This window comes from Cavia porcellus, unplaced genomic scaffold (assembly GCF_034190915.1).
Source record: "Cavia porcellus strain 051 isolate PalLab524CR breed Dunkin Hartley unplaced genomic scaffold, mCavPor4.1 scaffold_2, whole genome shotgun sequence".
In the NCBI taxonomy this organism is placed as follows: domain Eukaryota; kingdom Metazoa; phylum Chordata; class Mammalia; order Rodentia; family Caviidae; genus Cavia; species Cavia porcellus.
In genome coordinates, this window is record NW_026947485.1 from 11,789,448 (window position 1) to 11,804,181 (window position 14,734).

The window sequence follows — 14,734 nt, forward strand, 5'->3', positions numbered from 1 at the left end:
GAGTGTGTCTGGAAGTTCCGGAAGGAAGTGAGGTTATCAGGAAAATACAGAACTGCTCTAAAAAGGGCTCTGGGTGGTTTTCTTAATGAGTTCGCTACTCCCTTGGGAATCCCGTGCCATCCCCCAGTGGCTGCCTGTGAGATGCTGTGACAGCATTTGTCCCTACCCCAGTCTTCTCCAGGATACCAGCAACCTCCTCTTTGGTCTGCAGTATGTCCACCCGTGCTCATAGGCAGCCTCCCCCTGCACATACACCAACATGCACGCACACTGCAGGACTTTAGTTTGAGCTCATGATATTTTAAGTCTTAAATGCTCTGAAAAAAAAAAAAAAAAACAGAAATCTCTCACCAAGTAAAGGAAGTGAGTCCCCAGACACTGCCTTTGGGAACATCCAACTCGAGTACTCCGCCCTCTGCAGCACTAGGTTACTCAGCAGCATATGAACCAGGGTGTATTTGGTTTTCCATAAGGGTAACAAGTTTAATTGAGCTTTTAAAACTCTTCCTAACAAGTTGTCTAATATTGTGACTCTAGGCTTTTTCTTCTCCTTTTAACTAATCACAAAAATATTCGATTTGGTTTTTTTCTGCTATATTTTTGATCTGGATTTCTGTAATTTTTATTTATCTCAGTCCCTGATAATCTTTGGAAAATTAATCCAAAGTCAATAAATAAATAACTGAATAAGACAAACACTGCTTTCACCCTCCATCTCTAGGTCTCTGCTATAACAGGAAATGCATTTCTGACACTTTTAAAATGAGCAATCACACGTATAATCAACTTGGTTAAAACTTCCTTCCTGGTAACTGCAATACTTCCTCTGCATCTGGATACGAAAGGAGCCCAGAAAAGCGGAAGAACTGAGAAGCACCCTGGGTAGGTTTGAATCTGTTTTGTTTTCAATAATTAAACAAATGATCCTTCAGCATCATCGCCTCCGCTGCTCTATCAGGTATTCCTCCCTTCTATTTTTGCCCTTTCTTGGGTCTGATTCAGAACAGTGACACTTCCTTCTCAGCCAGCATATTTTTATCTCCAGCCGCTGCTGGTTCTTACTATGCTCTGACCAGTGAGTGTCTGAGTTTCCCTGTATTCCAGTGGAGACTGTGGACATCCACGGTGTTCCGGCCATAGTTTGCAGGTGCACCAGCTCTTTTCTGTTTTTGTTTGGGAGGAAGAGGGAGGGCCTGCAGCCTGTGAAACCCAGGCTTTGAGGGCTTACAAGTGTACACTTAGAAAATACTGTACTTAGAGTGGTTCTAACGCTTTATAAAAGGAGAAAGCATCACAGACTCGACCATGAAGGAAACCAGTGAGTACTTGCTAGCCTGCTTTCCTCTACATCTTGACTCTTACATGAGTGATTGGTGTCACTGAGGCAAATATCCTGGTATATTTGTATGTTGACTTACTTTGAACAAATTTTATTTCAAGTTAGTGTCAGTATCAATGCATCTTATAGTTCTCTTTTTTGTTAGTTATCCTAGGGTGTAGCTAAAGACCAAAGTGAATGTTTTAAACTGTAAGAGACAGTTGTTTGGGACAGTTGGTTTCATTTACTTACTAAATATAACCTCATTATGTTTTAAGAGAAGGAATATTGACTTTAAAAAGAAGTTAAGCCAAAATGTGAATATAAGTTTATATCCAATGAAACTTGTCTTTCTTAGATTTTAATCAAACTGTTTTTTGGTATCTAGTAAATGTGCCACTACTTCTTAATGGAATAAAAAATGATTGGTGTCATTAACATTAATTACTTAAGAGAATACATGATATATTCTGAAACATTAACTTTGTTTCAATGGTTGATTCTTTTTTTTTTTTTTTGGCAGGAAGGATATTTTTGAGACAGGTCTCTATGCAGTTTAGGCTAGCCTTAAACTGACTTTGTAGTCCAGGGTGGTTTTAAACTTACAATGATCCTCCTGCCTCGGCCTCCCAAGTGCTGGCATTACAGGCATGTGCTATCATGCACAGCCTAATGGTTGATTCTTATTAGACTGTATTGCACTGTTGTGATAGTAAATATTAAAATAAGAATACCTTATTATTTATCTTCCAATTTTAGTAATTTTCGCATTTCAGTCATTTGAAGTGTGTCAAGTATAAAACTTACATGCTTTGTGGAAGAAACGTACTTATTAAATATTTGCAGACAGAGTAGGTAAGTTAGTGAGTGGAAACAAACTTGTGAACTTTTGATATAGAGATGAAAATATTAAAAGAAGTCAAATAATAGTGGTATAGACAGTTTATATAGTCTGGAATCTTTCCTTCTAGTCTGCAGGTCCTCAACTAAGGCAGATGCAAATTTAACCACACGTAAATGAATTGGTTAAAGTTTAAATTAGCTAGATACTTACATTAGGTGAGGACAGCCTTGGGTGTCCCCACTTAGATGTAGCCCTAACATAGCAATGACTGCTAGAATCTTCATACATTTCACAATTCAGAATTTCATATATCTTCAAATACTTTCAGTTGCAAATTGACCAGTTCTGGTATTTCTGAGTTTTATGAATGAAATGACTAGCTTTCTTAAGTACAGGGTAAAAAAAAAAGAAAAGAATAGAAAGACAGGAAGTTGACTGGGGAGGGAGTCCTGGGTCCAGACAGTTTGAAAATAGAGAACATGAGGCTTGGTTGGGTAAAGCGTCTAGTTAAAAAAGACGTGTGAGACTGAGCAAAGGCAATAAATTAAGGCTTATTTTCAAAGTGTGTCGCTTCTGGTGTTGCATCTTCTAAACTAGGACTTGATCCGTAACGGTACTGCTTTACTTATCTGTGAATTTTGGTCCACGCTTGAGAACAGTTACCATTTGGGGCCCTTCAAACACAATGCTAGGTGACTGCTTTACCTGTCCAAGAAGATCCGGCCCTAGCCCCAGCCTGGCACTGGGGATCGAACCCAGAGCCTGCACACTGAGCTGTCCCCAGGACATTTTTTTTTCCTTTTTTTGAGACATGCTCTTGCCCTCTTGCCCAGTTTCTAAATTGCCCAGGCTGGACTCTACCTTTCAATCCTCCTGCCTCAGGCTCCCAGGGTGCAGGCACTACAGCTGCACCTCCATCCTCAGCTTCTTATATTAATAATAATATTGCCATTATTATTAAACTTTTTCAAACACATACAAAAGTGGAATCAACACTGACCCCCTCACCCATAAACCCATTGCTTTTAAGCCAGTGTACCCCCTTTTTCAACTTCAGCCTCCACCCTCCGAGGTATTACCAAGCAATCTGACAGATAAGAAATGGGATCGGAGACCAAATAGCCCAAATCACCTAGAGGAGTAAGTAACAGAGGGCCCAGATGCATGTGCCTAACTCCAAAGCCGGCTCCGACCCGCTGTCCTGCCTCAGCTCCACGCACCGGGTCCCACGCGCAGGTCAGCCTAGGACACCCTCCCTCCCCGTCTCGTGGGCAGATGCAAAGGGCAAGGCCTTTCCGTGACAAAGCCCTCTGCTTCTCCGCTGCAGGTCGCCTGGGGCATGGAGCTGGAGAACGCTGAGCCGCCTGTGATCCTGCGGGAGGACAACCTTCGCCGGCGCCGCAGGATGAAGCCGCGCAGCGCGGCCGCCAGCCTGTCCGCCACGGAGCTCGTGCCCATCGAGTTCGTGCTGCCCACCAGCCAGCGCCACTGCAAGACCCCCGAAACCGTGCTGCTGCACGTGGCGGGCCACGGCAACGTGGAGCAGATGAAAGCCCAGGTGTGGCTGCGCGCCCTGGAGACCAGCACGGCCGCTGACTTCTACCACCGCCTGGGCCCGGACCACTTCCTCCTGCTGTACCAGAAGAAGGGGCAGTGGTACGAGATCTACGACAAGTACCAGGTGGTGCAGACCCTGGACTGCCTGCACTACTGGAAGGTGCTGCACCGGAGCCCGGGGCAGATCCACCTGGTGCAGCGGCACGCGCCCTCGGAGGAGACCCTGGCCTTCCAGAGGCAGCTCACCGCGCTCATGGGCTATGATGTCACGGACGTGAGCAACGTGCACGACGACGAGCTGGAGTTCACGCGCCGCCGCCTGGTCACGCCGCGCATGGCCGAGGTGGCCAGCCGCGACGCCAAGCTCTACGCCATGCACCCCTGGGTGACATCCAAGCCCCTCCCGGAGTACCTGTCCAAAAAAATCACCAACAACTGCATCTTTATCATCATCCACCGCAGTACGACCAGCCAGACCATCAAGGTCTCTGCCGACGACACGCCCGCTGCCATCCTGCAGAGCTTCTTCACCAAGATGGCCAAGAAGAAGTCGCTGATGGACATTCCCGAGAGCCAGAGCGAGCGCGACTTTGTGCTGCGCGTCTGCGGCAGGGACGAGTACCTGGTGGGGGACACGCCCATCAAAAACTTCCAGTGGGTGAGGCACTGCCTCAAGAACGGAGAAGAGATCCACCTGGTGCTGGACACGCCTCCGGACCCCGCTTTGGATGAGGTGAGGAAAGAGGAGTGGCCCCTGGTGGACGACTGCACGGGGGTGACCGGCTACCACGAGCAGCTGACCATCCACGGCAAGGACCATGAGAGCGTGTTCACCGTGTCCCTGTGGGACTGTGACCGGAAGTTCAGGGTCAAGATCAGAGGCATTGACATCCCCATTCTGCCCCGCAACACGGACCTCACAGTTTTTGTGGAAGCCAACATCCAGCATGGGCAGCAGGTCCTTTGCCAACGGCGAACCAGCGCCAAACCCTTCACGGAGGAGGTGCTCTGGAACGTGTGGCTGGAGTTCAGCATCAAAATCAAAGACTTACCCAAGGGGGCTCTGCTGAACCTCCAGATCTACTGCGGCAAAGCTCCGGGGCTGTCCGAGTCCAGGGGCAAAGCTCAGCTACTCTACTATGTGAACCTGCTGCTCATAGACCACCGCTTCCTGCTGCGCCACGGAGAGTATGTCCTGCACATGTGGCAGATATCCGGGAAGGGCGCAGACCAAGGCAGCGTCAACGCAGACAAGCTCACCTCTGCCACCAACCCAGACAAGGAGAACTCGATGTCCATCTCCATCCTCCTGGACAATTACTGTCACCCAATAGCGCTGCCTAAGCATCGGCCCACCGCTGACCCTGAAGGGGACCGAGTTCGAGCTGAAATGCCCAACCAGCTTCGCAAGCAACTGGAAGCGATCATTGCTACGGATCCACTCAACCCTCTCACAGCAGAGGACAAAGAACTGCTCTGGCACTTCAGATATGAAAGCCTGAAGCACCCAAAAGCATATCCTAAGCTGTTCAGCTCAGTGAAATGGGGAGAGCAAGAAACAGTGGCCAAAACATACCAGCTCTTAGCCAGAAGGGAGATCTGGGACCAGAGTGCTTTGGACGTTGGGTTAACCATGCAGCTTCTGGATTGCAACTTTTCAGACGAAAACGTCAGAGCCATTGCAGTTCAGAAGCTAGAAAGCTTGGAGGACGATGATGTTCTGCACTACCTCCTACAGCTGGTGCAGGTAAAAGATGTCCGTTTTAGCAACAGAACCGTCTTTGTGTTTATTTAAAGGAGTTTATTTGCATGCACACAGGCACTCAGTTGAGTCCTCATCAGATACTCTTTCTTCACAGCTTCCTGAGTAGTCAGAATAGATCTGATGATGCCACCCAAAAACACAGTAAATTCTTCCATTTACTTTCTTACAGACTTCGAGGGTTTGCTGACGAGCATTTTAAAGGCATCAGTGCTGTGCTTCACTTTTTAAGAGAATTGTCTCTGGGAGAATATTTTGTTCTCATTGTTTTAGTGAAAGATGCGGCAGTCAAATGCTCCTGGTGCCTGGGTTCCAAGTGATTTACATGTTTTTTGTGTATTATCGCATTTAACTCTCCCAGCCATCAAATTAGCATTTCCTTGTTGTGCATAAGGAAACTGAGACACAAAAAAGACCAAATCATATGTCCACACTTTGAAAGAAGCAGATAATTCAGGAGATGTGACTCCAAGCCCAGCCCTTTTCCTGCCCCCAAATATCCCTCATCACTCTGGTGTCAGGATAGTGTGGGCTTGCTTACTTTCTGCCTATGTCTGTTATGATTTATAGAATAGCGTCTCATGGTCCGGATAGAATTTTGAAAACTCCTTGCTTTAGAAAGGAACAGAACTTTATTTCCACTGGGGTTCCATGATGTTCCCTGGAGTCCCAAGATGCTAAATGATGTGTCTGAGGTTTAGCTAGGAACCAAGAAGTAGCAGTGCTCCTGCATCCTAATGCAACCCTCAAATGATACTGTATTGCTTGAAGAGGAAAAGGAAGAGAAGGAATTAGAATAACAATGTGATCTTACAGCACAGACCTGATCATTTATTAATTCACATGTACCGAAAAGACTGACATTGAGTACACACAAAAAGCCTTTAATTACAAACTGTGACAGGCGCTTCAAGGAAAACCGTAGGGTATTATCAAAAAACAAAGTCAGCAGCACTTAATTTTAACAGTTTGGAGTAGGTGATGTTTGGTCTGAGGTCTGTAGAATTACCCAGCCTAAATTTTGGAAGCCAAACTGTCTACCCACTATATTTATAGGAAGTCCCTGGAGTTTTCTAATAAGCCTTTTTAATATTATGAACTTTGAATCTTTGCCTTCCCATTAGTCCAATACTTGAAACATTAAATCTGGGCTTCACTTTTATCTATAAAATATACTCAATATTGTTTTCTGCCCACTAGTTCAGATATTGGCATAACATTAAAAACTTTTACAATAATTAAAGGACCTTCCATGTTCTAGCTCTCTATAACAAAGTCAACATAAAGAAAACTTGCATCCACCCTATTTCAAATCTCAGTATTATTTCTTACTGTCATTTTTACAAGTAGATTTGCAAAATTAGAAGATAAATAGTGTTCTTCTTGGAAATGTTTTAAATGAAAGAGGTCAATAAGTTATATTAACAGCAAATTGTGATCTTAAATTTGAAGGAGAGTAGTCATTTGTGAAACAATTTAAAACACTGTCAGCTATGCCTAAATGACTCATTCTTGATTAAAATGTACTCTCAGTTGAATTCTGCATTGCCTTTACAGAAGCGAAACATGAAGAAACATTCACATTTAGCATAGAAACTTAAAACATATTTAGAGTACTTATGACCAAATAACCACATTCTCAGAATTAAGGCCTTAGCTGCAGCTAAAGTGGCACCTATTTGACCACGATCATGCAAAGCATGCTTAAAAATGTAGATATAATCGAAACATTATGAAGTCAGTATTCCTTTCTGAGCTGGAAAGTCAGAGTAAGCATTGCAAATCATACCAGCAAGACTCTGGATCCCAAAATATAAACCAGGATAGAAATGTCTCCTGTTCCTTGAGAAGAAAGGATCAACTATTTCTATTAATAAAAGGAAGATTCTAAGATATCTGATTTTAAGCCACTCTTGAGGTTTTGTATGACATGTTCCTCTAAATTTATTTTTACATTTATTAGTTTTGTTGCTAGATGTCTACCATGTATTCTTCCCTAGGCTGTGAAATTTGAACCATACCACGACAGCGCCCTGGCCAGGTTTCTACTGAAGCGTGGCTTAAGAGTAAGTATAGCATGACTTGTGAGGTCATCGGGAACTGCCTGGTAGCCCATTCGTCATGATAATTTCAACCTTCTTGTACCTACCTCAGAACAAAAGAATTGGTCACTTCTTGTTTTGGTTCTTGAGAAGTGAAATCGCCCAGTCAAGACACTATCAACAGAGGTTCGCTGTCATCCTGGAAGCCTATCTGAGGGGCTGTGGTGCCGCCATGCTCCAGGACTTGTCCCAGCAGGTCCACGTCATTGAGATGCTGCAGAGGGTCACCATTGAGATCAAGTCCCTCTCCGCTGAGAAGTATGACGTCAGTGCCCAGGGTACAGTGGCTACGTTTCCTTGTCCTCTTTCCAAATGCCGTCACTGCTATGATTCTTCCTTTGGGAAGCGACATTATATCTTCCTAAAAGGAGCCAGGAACACATATTTTAGTGTCTTATCTGCATGGAGCAAGCAGATTTACAATGGTTCTTTTGCAAATTAATGATTTTCCTGAAACTGTAAATTGTTATATTCTTAATAATGAGGTATGGTCATAAATATGAAGCTCTCTGAAAAATTAAAAATCACTATGTAGATTTTAGATGCCATCTTTAAGAATAGCTTCACACACAGAGACTGATTTCCAAATCTGTTCATTTTTCTTCCCATCTCTGAATATGTGCAGATAATTTTCAAATTTTCAGTCTTTTAATGTAATAAGTTATTGAGAGGCTATGTTAAATTTTTTGCATATATTCATATTTGTCTGTATGAGTAATATATATATCTTTTTTAGTTCTTTGTTTGTTTGTTTTTTCTTTTTGAGACAGACTCTCACTATGCAGCTCAGGCTAGCTTTGAGCTCACTTTGTAGCCAAGACTGGGCTCGAAGTCACAATGATCCTCCTGCCTCAGTCTCCCGAGTACTGGGATTGCAGGCGTAAACCACCATGCCTGGCAACATCTTTTACCTTTAAACACACACACACACACACACACACACACACACACACACACACACACACACGGATGCTCTTCCTAATTATCATCATCCTGTCTGTGTCCTAGGAAACTTAATCTCTCCGTGTGCCATAAGTTTAAATTGATACTACATTAAAATAGAGTGATTAGTACATCTTTCTGGTCTGACAAACTATATGAACCTTGAAGCGAGGGAATATTTCTTATTTATTATTTTCACAAACCCTTACCTAGTACTGAACTCAAAATCAACACTTGCCATTGTGTTCATCCAGTGTTTTAAACTTTGGATTATTTTAAATTTCTATTTCTCCCCTTTGATTTTTCTCTAGTACACAAATACTACTGTCTCCTAAAACTGATAATGGCAGTAATTTTATATTTCTAGTGACCTCCATTCTGCTGGCTAGAGTGTAATTTTTTACTTACGTATTTTGCCTTTAGAATTTTGAAAACATTACACTTTCTGTACACATCCTGATTTCCTCTTTTGAAACAAATTTACAGAACCCTAACCAACTGCTACTCAATGCTGGCTTTAAATCAGATGGCAGTTCAGAGTTTCATTTGTTGGGGTAAAAAATACAGTTACCAATCCTTTTGCACTACCTTTAAACAGCCCCCTTTCTTGGCTGCATGGTATCTGTGTGTCACCCCATACATGAGATACCATCACGTATTTTTACCACTCGTTGAGAGTCGGGTGGACGGTTATGTTGCTTTGCTAGTTTCCCCTTTTCTGCTGCTCCACCCAGACCAAATATGTTGAACGCAAATAACTATAGCCTCAGAACATGCTGCAGATAATGTCGGTAATTTCTGGAACTGACGTAACTGTCATGTGCTTTTGACAATTGCAGTTATTTCACAACTTAAGCAAAAGCTTGAAAACCTGCAGAATTCTAATCTCCCAAAGAGCTTTAGAGTTCCATATGATCCTGGACTGAAGGCTGGACCCTTGGTGGTAAGTGTCACCTGGATGTCTCTGCATGGTCTGTACGCAGTGTAAGAGACTGGCGTGCTCTCTAGGGCCCTGGCCTTCAGAATGACATGGATATAAAGGCAGAGCCCCTGGAGAGGCTCTGTCAAGCCCTTCTCTAATCAGTAGCCCTGAAAGCCTCAACACCAAGTAATTTCCTTTCTGTTCTATTTTAAGTCAGCTTACTGAAGTATGCTTTCTATACAGTAAAATTTGTCCTTTTCAAATGTATAAGTCTATAAGCTCTGACAAATATATGCTGCCATGTAACCACCAAGGTACAGATCATTTTTGTAAAAATATTACCCAAAAAGACCTCTCAAGTCATATAGCAACTGACTACAGTTATATGTGGGCCTGTACTTAGGTTCTCTATTTTGTTCCACTGGTCTATTCCAGTCCACTGTCTGAATGTCTGTACCCACACAATCCTGATTAAATTCAAATAGCAAGCCACTGTGAGTACAGTTGGAAATTCTGCAACAGATCCATTAACCCCTCTTGTCCTTTGTACTGTTTGTGGCAGACTTTTGACTTCCTTATATGTTATAAACCTCACAGCACACCATTAATGTTTTTGCTTTAAATGAAGATGCATTTAACAGACTTAATAGATTAAACCACTTAAAAACATTTCCTCCTGACCATATTTGTCATTTTTGGTTACTCTTCCCATTTTGTTTAAGCCCAGGCTGACATCTGGCAATGCTTTCCTTTGACTTTAAACATTTGATACTGCAGGTCTGCTGACAATAGATGATTCCAGTACTTGCTTACCTGAAGCATGTTCTACTGCACCTTCTGTTTGAAAAATGTTTTCACTAATGTAGCTTTAGATTAACTAGCTTTGTTATTTTGTTTTGTCTTCAGTTGCATCCTCTTCTGAGCCATACATTTTCTGATGCTAAGACCCTGTTCTTTTTATCTTTGATTTTCTCTACATAATGTGCCCTTTTTATTTAGACTTCTTTTAAGATTTTCTTTTTTCACTGTTTTTTAGCAAATTGATTGTGAGGGGGGTTGGTATGGGTTATGTCATTGGTTTGGTTAGGTTTGGGGTTTTTTGGTTGTTTTCTTTTGTGGGGGATTTTTGTTTGTTTTTTTTATTTTTTGTGGGGTTGTTTTTTTTCTTGTCTGCTAGAGTGTATTGAGCTTTTTGGACCTATGAATGTATAGTCTGTCACATTTGGAAATTGTTGAGCCAATAATTTTCCTGTCAGGTCCTTCCTCTCCTGTTTTTGAGACTCCATCAGTTACTGCATTTCAAATTACAAGACCATGAGCTCAGTCTAGGTCTCTGTTCTCTGTCCTCCAGCCTAGAGTCAGTCCCCCAGAGTAAATTGAGGCAATCCCCAGGCTCATTTGATTTGTCTCCCTTCTCCGCAGGTCACAGAATTCCACTCGCTGTCTGTGGCCCAGTGTCTGAAGAGAGTTGCTCTGTAGATCTTGCCTAGTTCTGTTCTCTTAAGCACTTAAAGCTTATGGAAAGAAGGGAAAGTTTCTCCCTTCATGCTTAATTTCACATCCAATTACCAATAGATGGCCTCCATAGCAAAAGCACACGCCATGCACTGTCCTTTATTTAGATAATAGCATGAACTGTGGCACATCGATACAGCTTCCAAATTGTTATCTTGTTTAAAGATCACATCACAGTTTCATTCCGTAGTGAATTCACCTTTGACTAAAATGTCTAAGGTTTTAGTCATTGCTAGCCACATTTCCCTTATCTTAAAATCTTTTAGATGTGGGAGGGACTTCAGCAGGGGGTTGTTGTTGAGGGCCAGACTTCCCATTTATTTCTATTAATTTTCATCCTGTTAGATTTGACCTGCTGCATCTGATTCTGCAATCATTGCTTCTTAGATCCTGTGGCAGCACCACAACTCTTATAAAATTTTAGGAGTAGGCTAAATATTTAAACAGACATTTGCACAGTTGATCTGAATGAGAGGTACCCCACAGGGGTGCAGGTGGCAGGGTGGGATCCCCTACACCACTTGGCATCTTCAAAGACCCTTAGGGTGCCTTGAAGTACTGCTGGTTGAAAAGTTGAGAACTTGCTGTCATGTAGCCTTTCCAGGTTTAATAAGAACACTATCTACATTTTCACCCAAATATGAAAAGCCGTCTTGTTTATAATGTTTCTTATAAAGTTGTTTATAATGATTCTTTGCAAGAGAATTTGTCTCCACAGTGTGTACTCATTGCATGGAGGCAACATGTACCCATTTCCTTACAGATTGAAAAATGTAAAGTGATGGCCTCCAAGAAAAAGCCCCTGTGGCTGGAGTTTAAATGTGCTGACCCCACAGCTCTGTCCAACGAAACAATTGGAATTATCTTCAAACACGGTGATGACCTGCGCCAAGACATGCTTATTTTACAGGTACACTGATGTTAAGGAACATTTGATTACCTGAAAAAAGCATTCTGCATTAGATCTAAAGCATGTTTTCCACCTATTGTGTTCTCATTTTCTTTCTTTCTTTCTTTCTTTCTTTCTTTCTTTCTTTCTTTCTTTCTCCTCTTTTTTGTATGGGAGATCAAACTCATGACCTCACGGTTGCCAGGTACACCACAGAAGTACAACCCCTAGCCCCCTATTTTCTTCTTTCATCTGATTAACAGTATTCATGTGTTTCCTAGCACAGAATTATCATTTAGGGAATACAGCTGTGGATCTTAGAGGTGTGATCTAATCCACATCACAGTTCTGTTCAGCCCTTCAAAGGTGCACAGCCAGCATTTCCAAGTAACCAGATACACTCTCTCAGCAACCTCTTTTTATGTTCCTTGTTCTGAGCTCAGTAAGGTAGACTGCAGCTATAATTACATCCAGAATCCAATTTATCTGTTACTCTACATCTACACATCCAAAGGCATTCTCCTTAGGTATATCTCTGATGCACACACAGATGTGCACATGCATACACACACACACACACACACACATGCACACACGCATGCACACAAACTCAAATCCACGATCAAATGCAAAGGAGAGAAAAGCTGAGCCAGTAGATCATGGAAGAAACTGTGTAGCTAAGTAATCAGAGTGAGTCTGTTACTAGGGCAGAAGACGAACAGCAAAGGTACCAGTGCTCATTGTTTCCATAGTTTCTGACATTTCTGTATAAATTTTAGCTTCACAAATCCATAAAGCAATATTGTCCAGATTCTAGTTTCTCAATATTGTGGAGTCAATAATTTCTGAAACTTAGTATAACTTATTCAAAACAGACAAATCACATTGACCTAAGGTAAACTATTTAAAAACTGGTTGTGCTTTCAGTTTTCTCTGAGATTGTCTTTATTTATTTATTTATTTATTTTTAAGACTTCAACTTTTTATTTTAGTAAAATAAGAATCAACACAGCACATGCGGTGCTACCATCTAAAACCAATACAATAAGCAATTAAACGTACAGTGAATTCAGATTCAGTGTTTACATTCAGCAATTCAAATCTATTATTTATTGAAAATATTGCTGGCTGATAATAAAACTGAATGTATAAATCACTGATTATGGAGATACACAGATAACATGTTTGAAGACCACAAATATGCCAGACAATCATTGCAAACCAAAGCAAACACATATTAAACAAAATTCAGAGGAACTTTGAGAATGCAAATGCCTCATATCGTTTTAGAAGTATTTTCATTAATTTCTTAAAGACAAGTATATAAAAACCTTGGCATATACTAATTTTGAGTTGCCAATTTTATTTTAACTTTGATTGTAGAATTCTAACCTCCAATGGCAATGTGAGTAATTTGCTGTAATAGGACTTAACATTAAAAGCTTAACACTACCCTGAAATATATTATTTCATAATGGAAACATTCAACATTCAAGGGCTGGTGTTTTTATATTGCCTTTTGGTCAAGTTTCTATAAGCTTTCAAAGAATCACTTTTAGGCTTACAAAAATAAATATTTGTCAAAATGTTCAATAAATATTATACAAAATAGTGGCAGAAGTATCTAAGGTCTATCCCATGAAAATAGCCCTTTTAACTATCATCCATGGTCCCAAGTAAAGTCTTAGAAACTAGCTCTTGATGAGTTCTGTTCAACAGTCATGAGACAAAATAAGATTGGAAATTTAAGGACTCACATACAAGACATATATATATAAAATTCTCTCAATGTGTGATAAAATAAGTACCTTGTAAAAAAATTATGGGCAAAATGTGTATACAAGAGTCTAAACCTACATTAATTGAAATAGCACCAAAACAAATGACCTCAATACTGTCCCTTACTTTGCTGTACCTTCAAGACTAGTATGTGTGTTGTCTAAGAAGCATTTTTTAAAAAAGAAAACCTTTGATCTTTTGTTAGATTAATTCAATTTCAAATAATCTGTAGAAACTTTTGAATTGTTCAGAGATGAGGACTTCAAAAACACAGAAATTATTCTGTTTTCCCTCTCAATTTGAGGGAAAGTTTGCATTTATCTTTTATGTACTTTGCTTCATTGTTTGGGCTCCTAGTTTGAAACTAAGAGCAAGTTATGTAAGCTCACAAGCTGTTATTCCTTTATCTGATGCAAAGAACCAGTAATCATATTCCCAGGGTAAAGTGAATGCAAAGATAACATAAAAAATTCAGTAAATATGAGCTATTCTTATCATCATTGCAGTTACTGCTGCTTTGGCTGGTGCCTAAAAGTGTCTTGATTCTAGAATAGTAAATACGTGAAAAAATGTTAGAGTTACTGTGGGAAAATATACATATTGGAATGGATTGTTTTGAACAAATAGGTAATGAGATATGTTTAAAATCTACCTCAAAAAAAATCCATTCATCCTCTTCCCAAAAGTCCATTCCTGAACTGGGATGGAAATTAACAGACTTTCCATGATGAGAAACTTTAAACACCAAGTCAATTAACAAAAGTTGAATTGTCACTTTCCTATTGTACATTTATTCATATATTTTGTGTGTCCAGATAAGAAATCCTGTTTTTAAGGGAGAAAATGTATTAAATTAATATATATATATATATATATATATATATATATATATATTCATAATAGAAATGTTTCTGTGTTCTGATACTCAGATTCTACGCATCATGGAGTCCATTTGGGAGACTGAATCTTTGGATTTGTGCCTCCTGCCATATGGCTGCATTTCAACGGGGGACAAAATAGGTATGTGGTCATCTCAAGAGATGAACGCACCACTCAGCTAGTTTCCCAAGATCATAATCCCTTAGGTGTGGCATTTAACAACTA

At 40.9% G+C, this 14,734-nt stretch overlaps 1 protein-coding gene across 3 annotated transcripts in view; it reads left to right on the forward strand.

Annotated features, from left to right (window-relative positions):
- The first annotated feature begins 814 nt into the window (after positions 1-814).
- The window catches only part of Pik3cg (phosphatidylinositol-4,5-bisphosphate 3-kinase catalytic subunit gamma), a 33,520-nt gene continuing 19,600 nt past the window's right edge, over positions 815-14,734 (forward strand). The window contains exons 1-7 of one of the 3 annotated variants that reach the window (XM_013152482.2): positions 815-882; positions 3,490-5,466; positions 7,482-7,547; positions 7,636-7,861; positions 9,365-9,468; positions 11,726-11,872; positions 14,560-14,650. In XM_013152482.2, coding sequence (XP_013007936.1) covers positions 3,502-5,466; positions 7,482-7,547; positions 7,636-7,861; positions 9,365-9,468; positions 11,726-11,872; positions 14,560-14,650 — 2,599 coding nt within the window. In that variant the 5' untranslated portion in view covers positions 815-882; positions 3,490-3,501. Of the gene's footprint in view, positions 959-988; positions 1,319-3,489; positions 5,467-7,481; positions 7,548-7,635; positions 7,862-9,364; positions 9,469-11,725; positions 11,873-14,559; positions 14,651-14,734 lie in introns of those variants that run through there. The other 2 variants (XM_003469798.3, XM_063238229.1) reach the window with 2 other exon arrangements.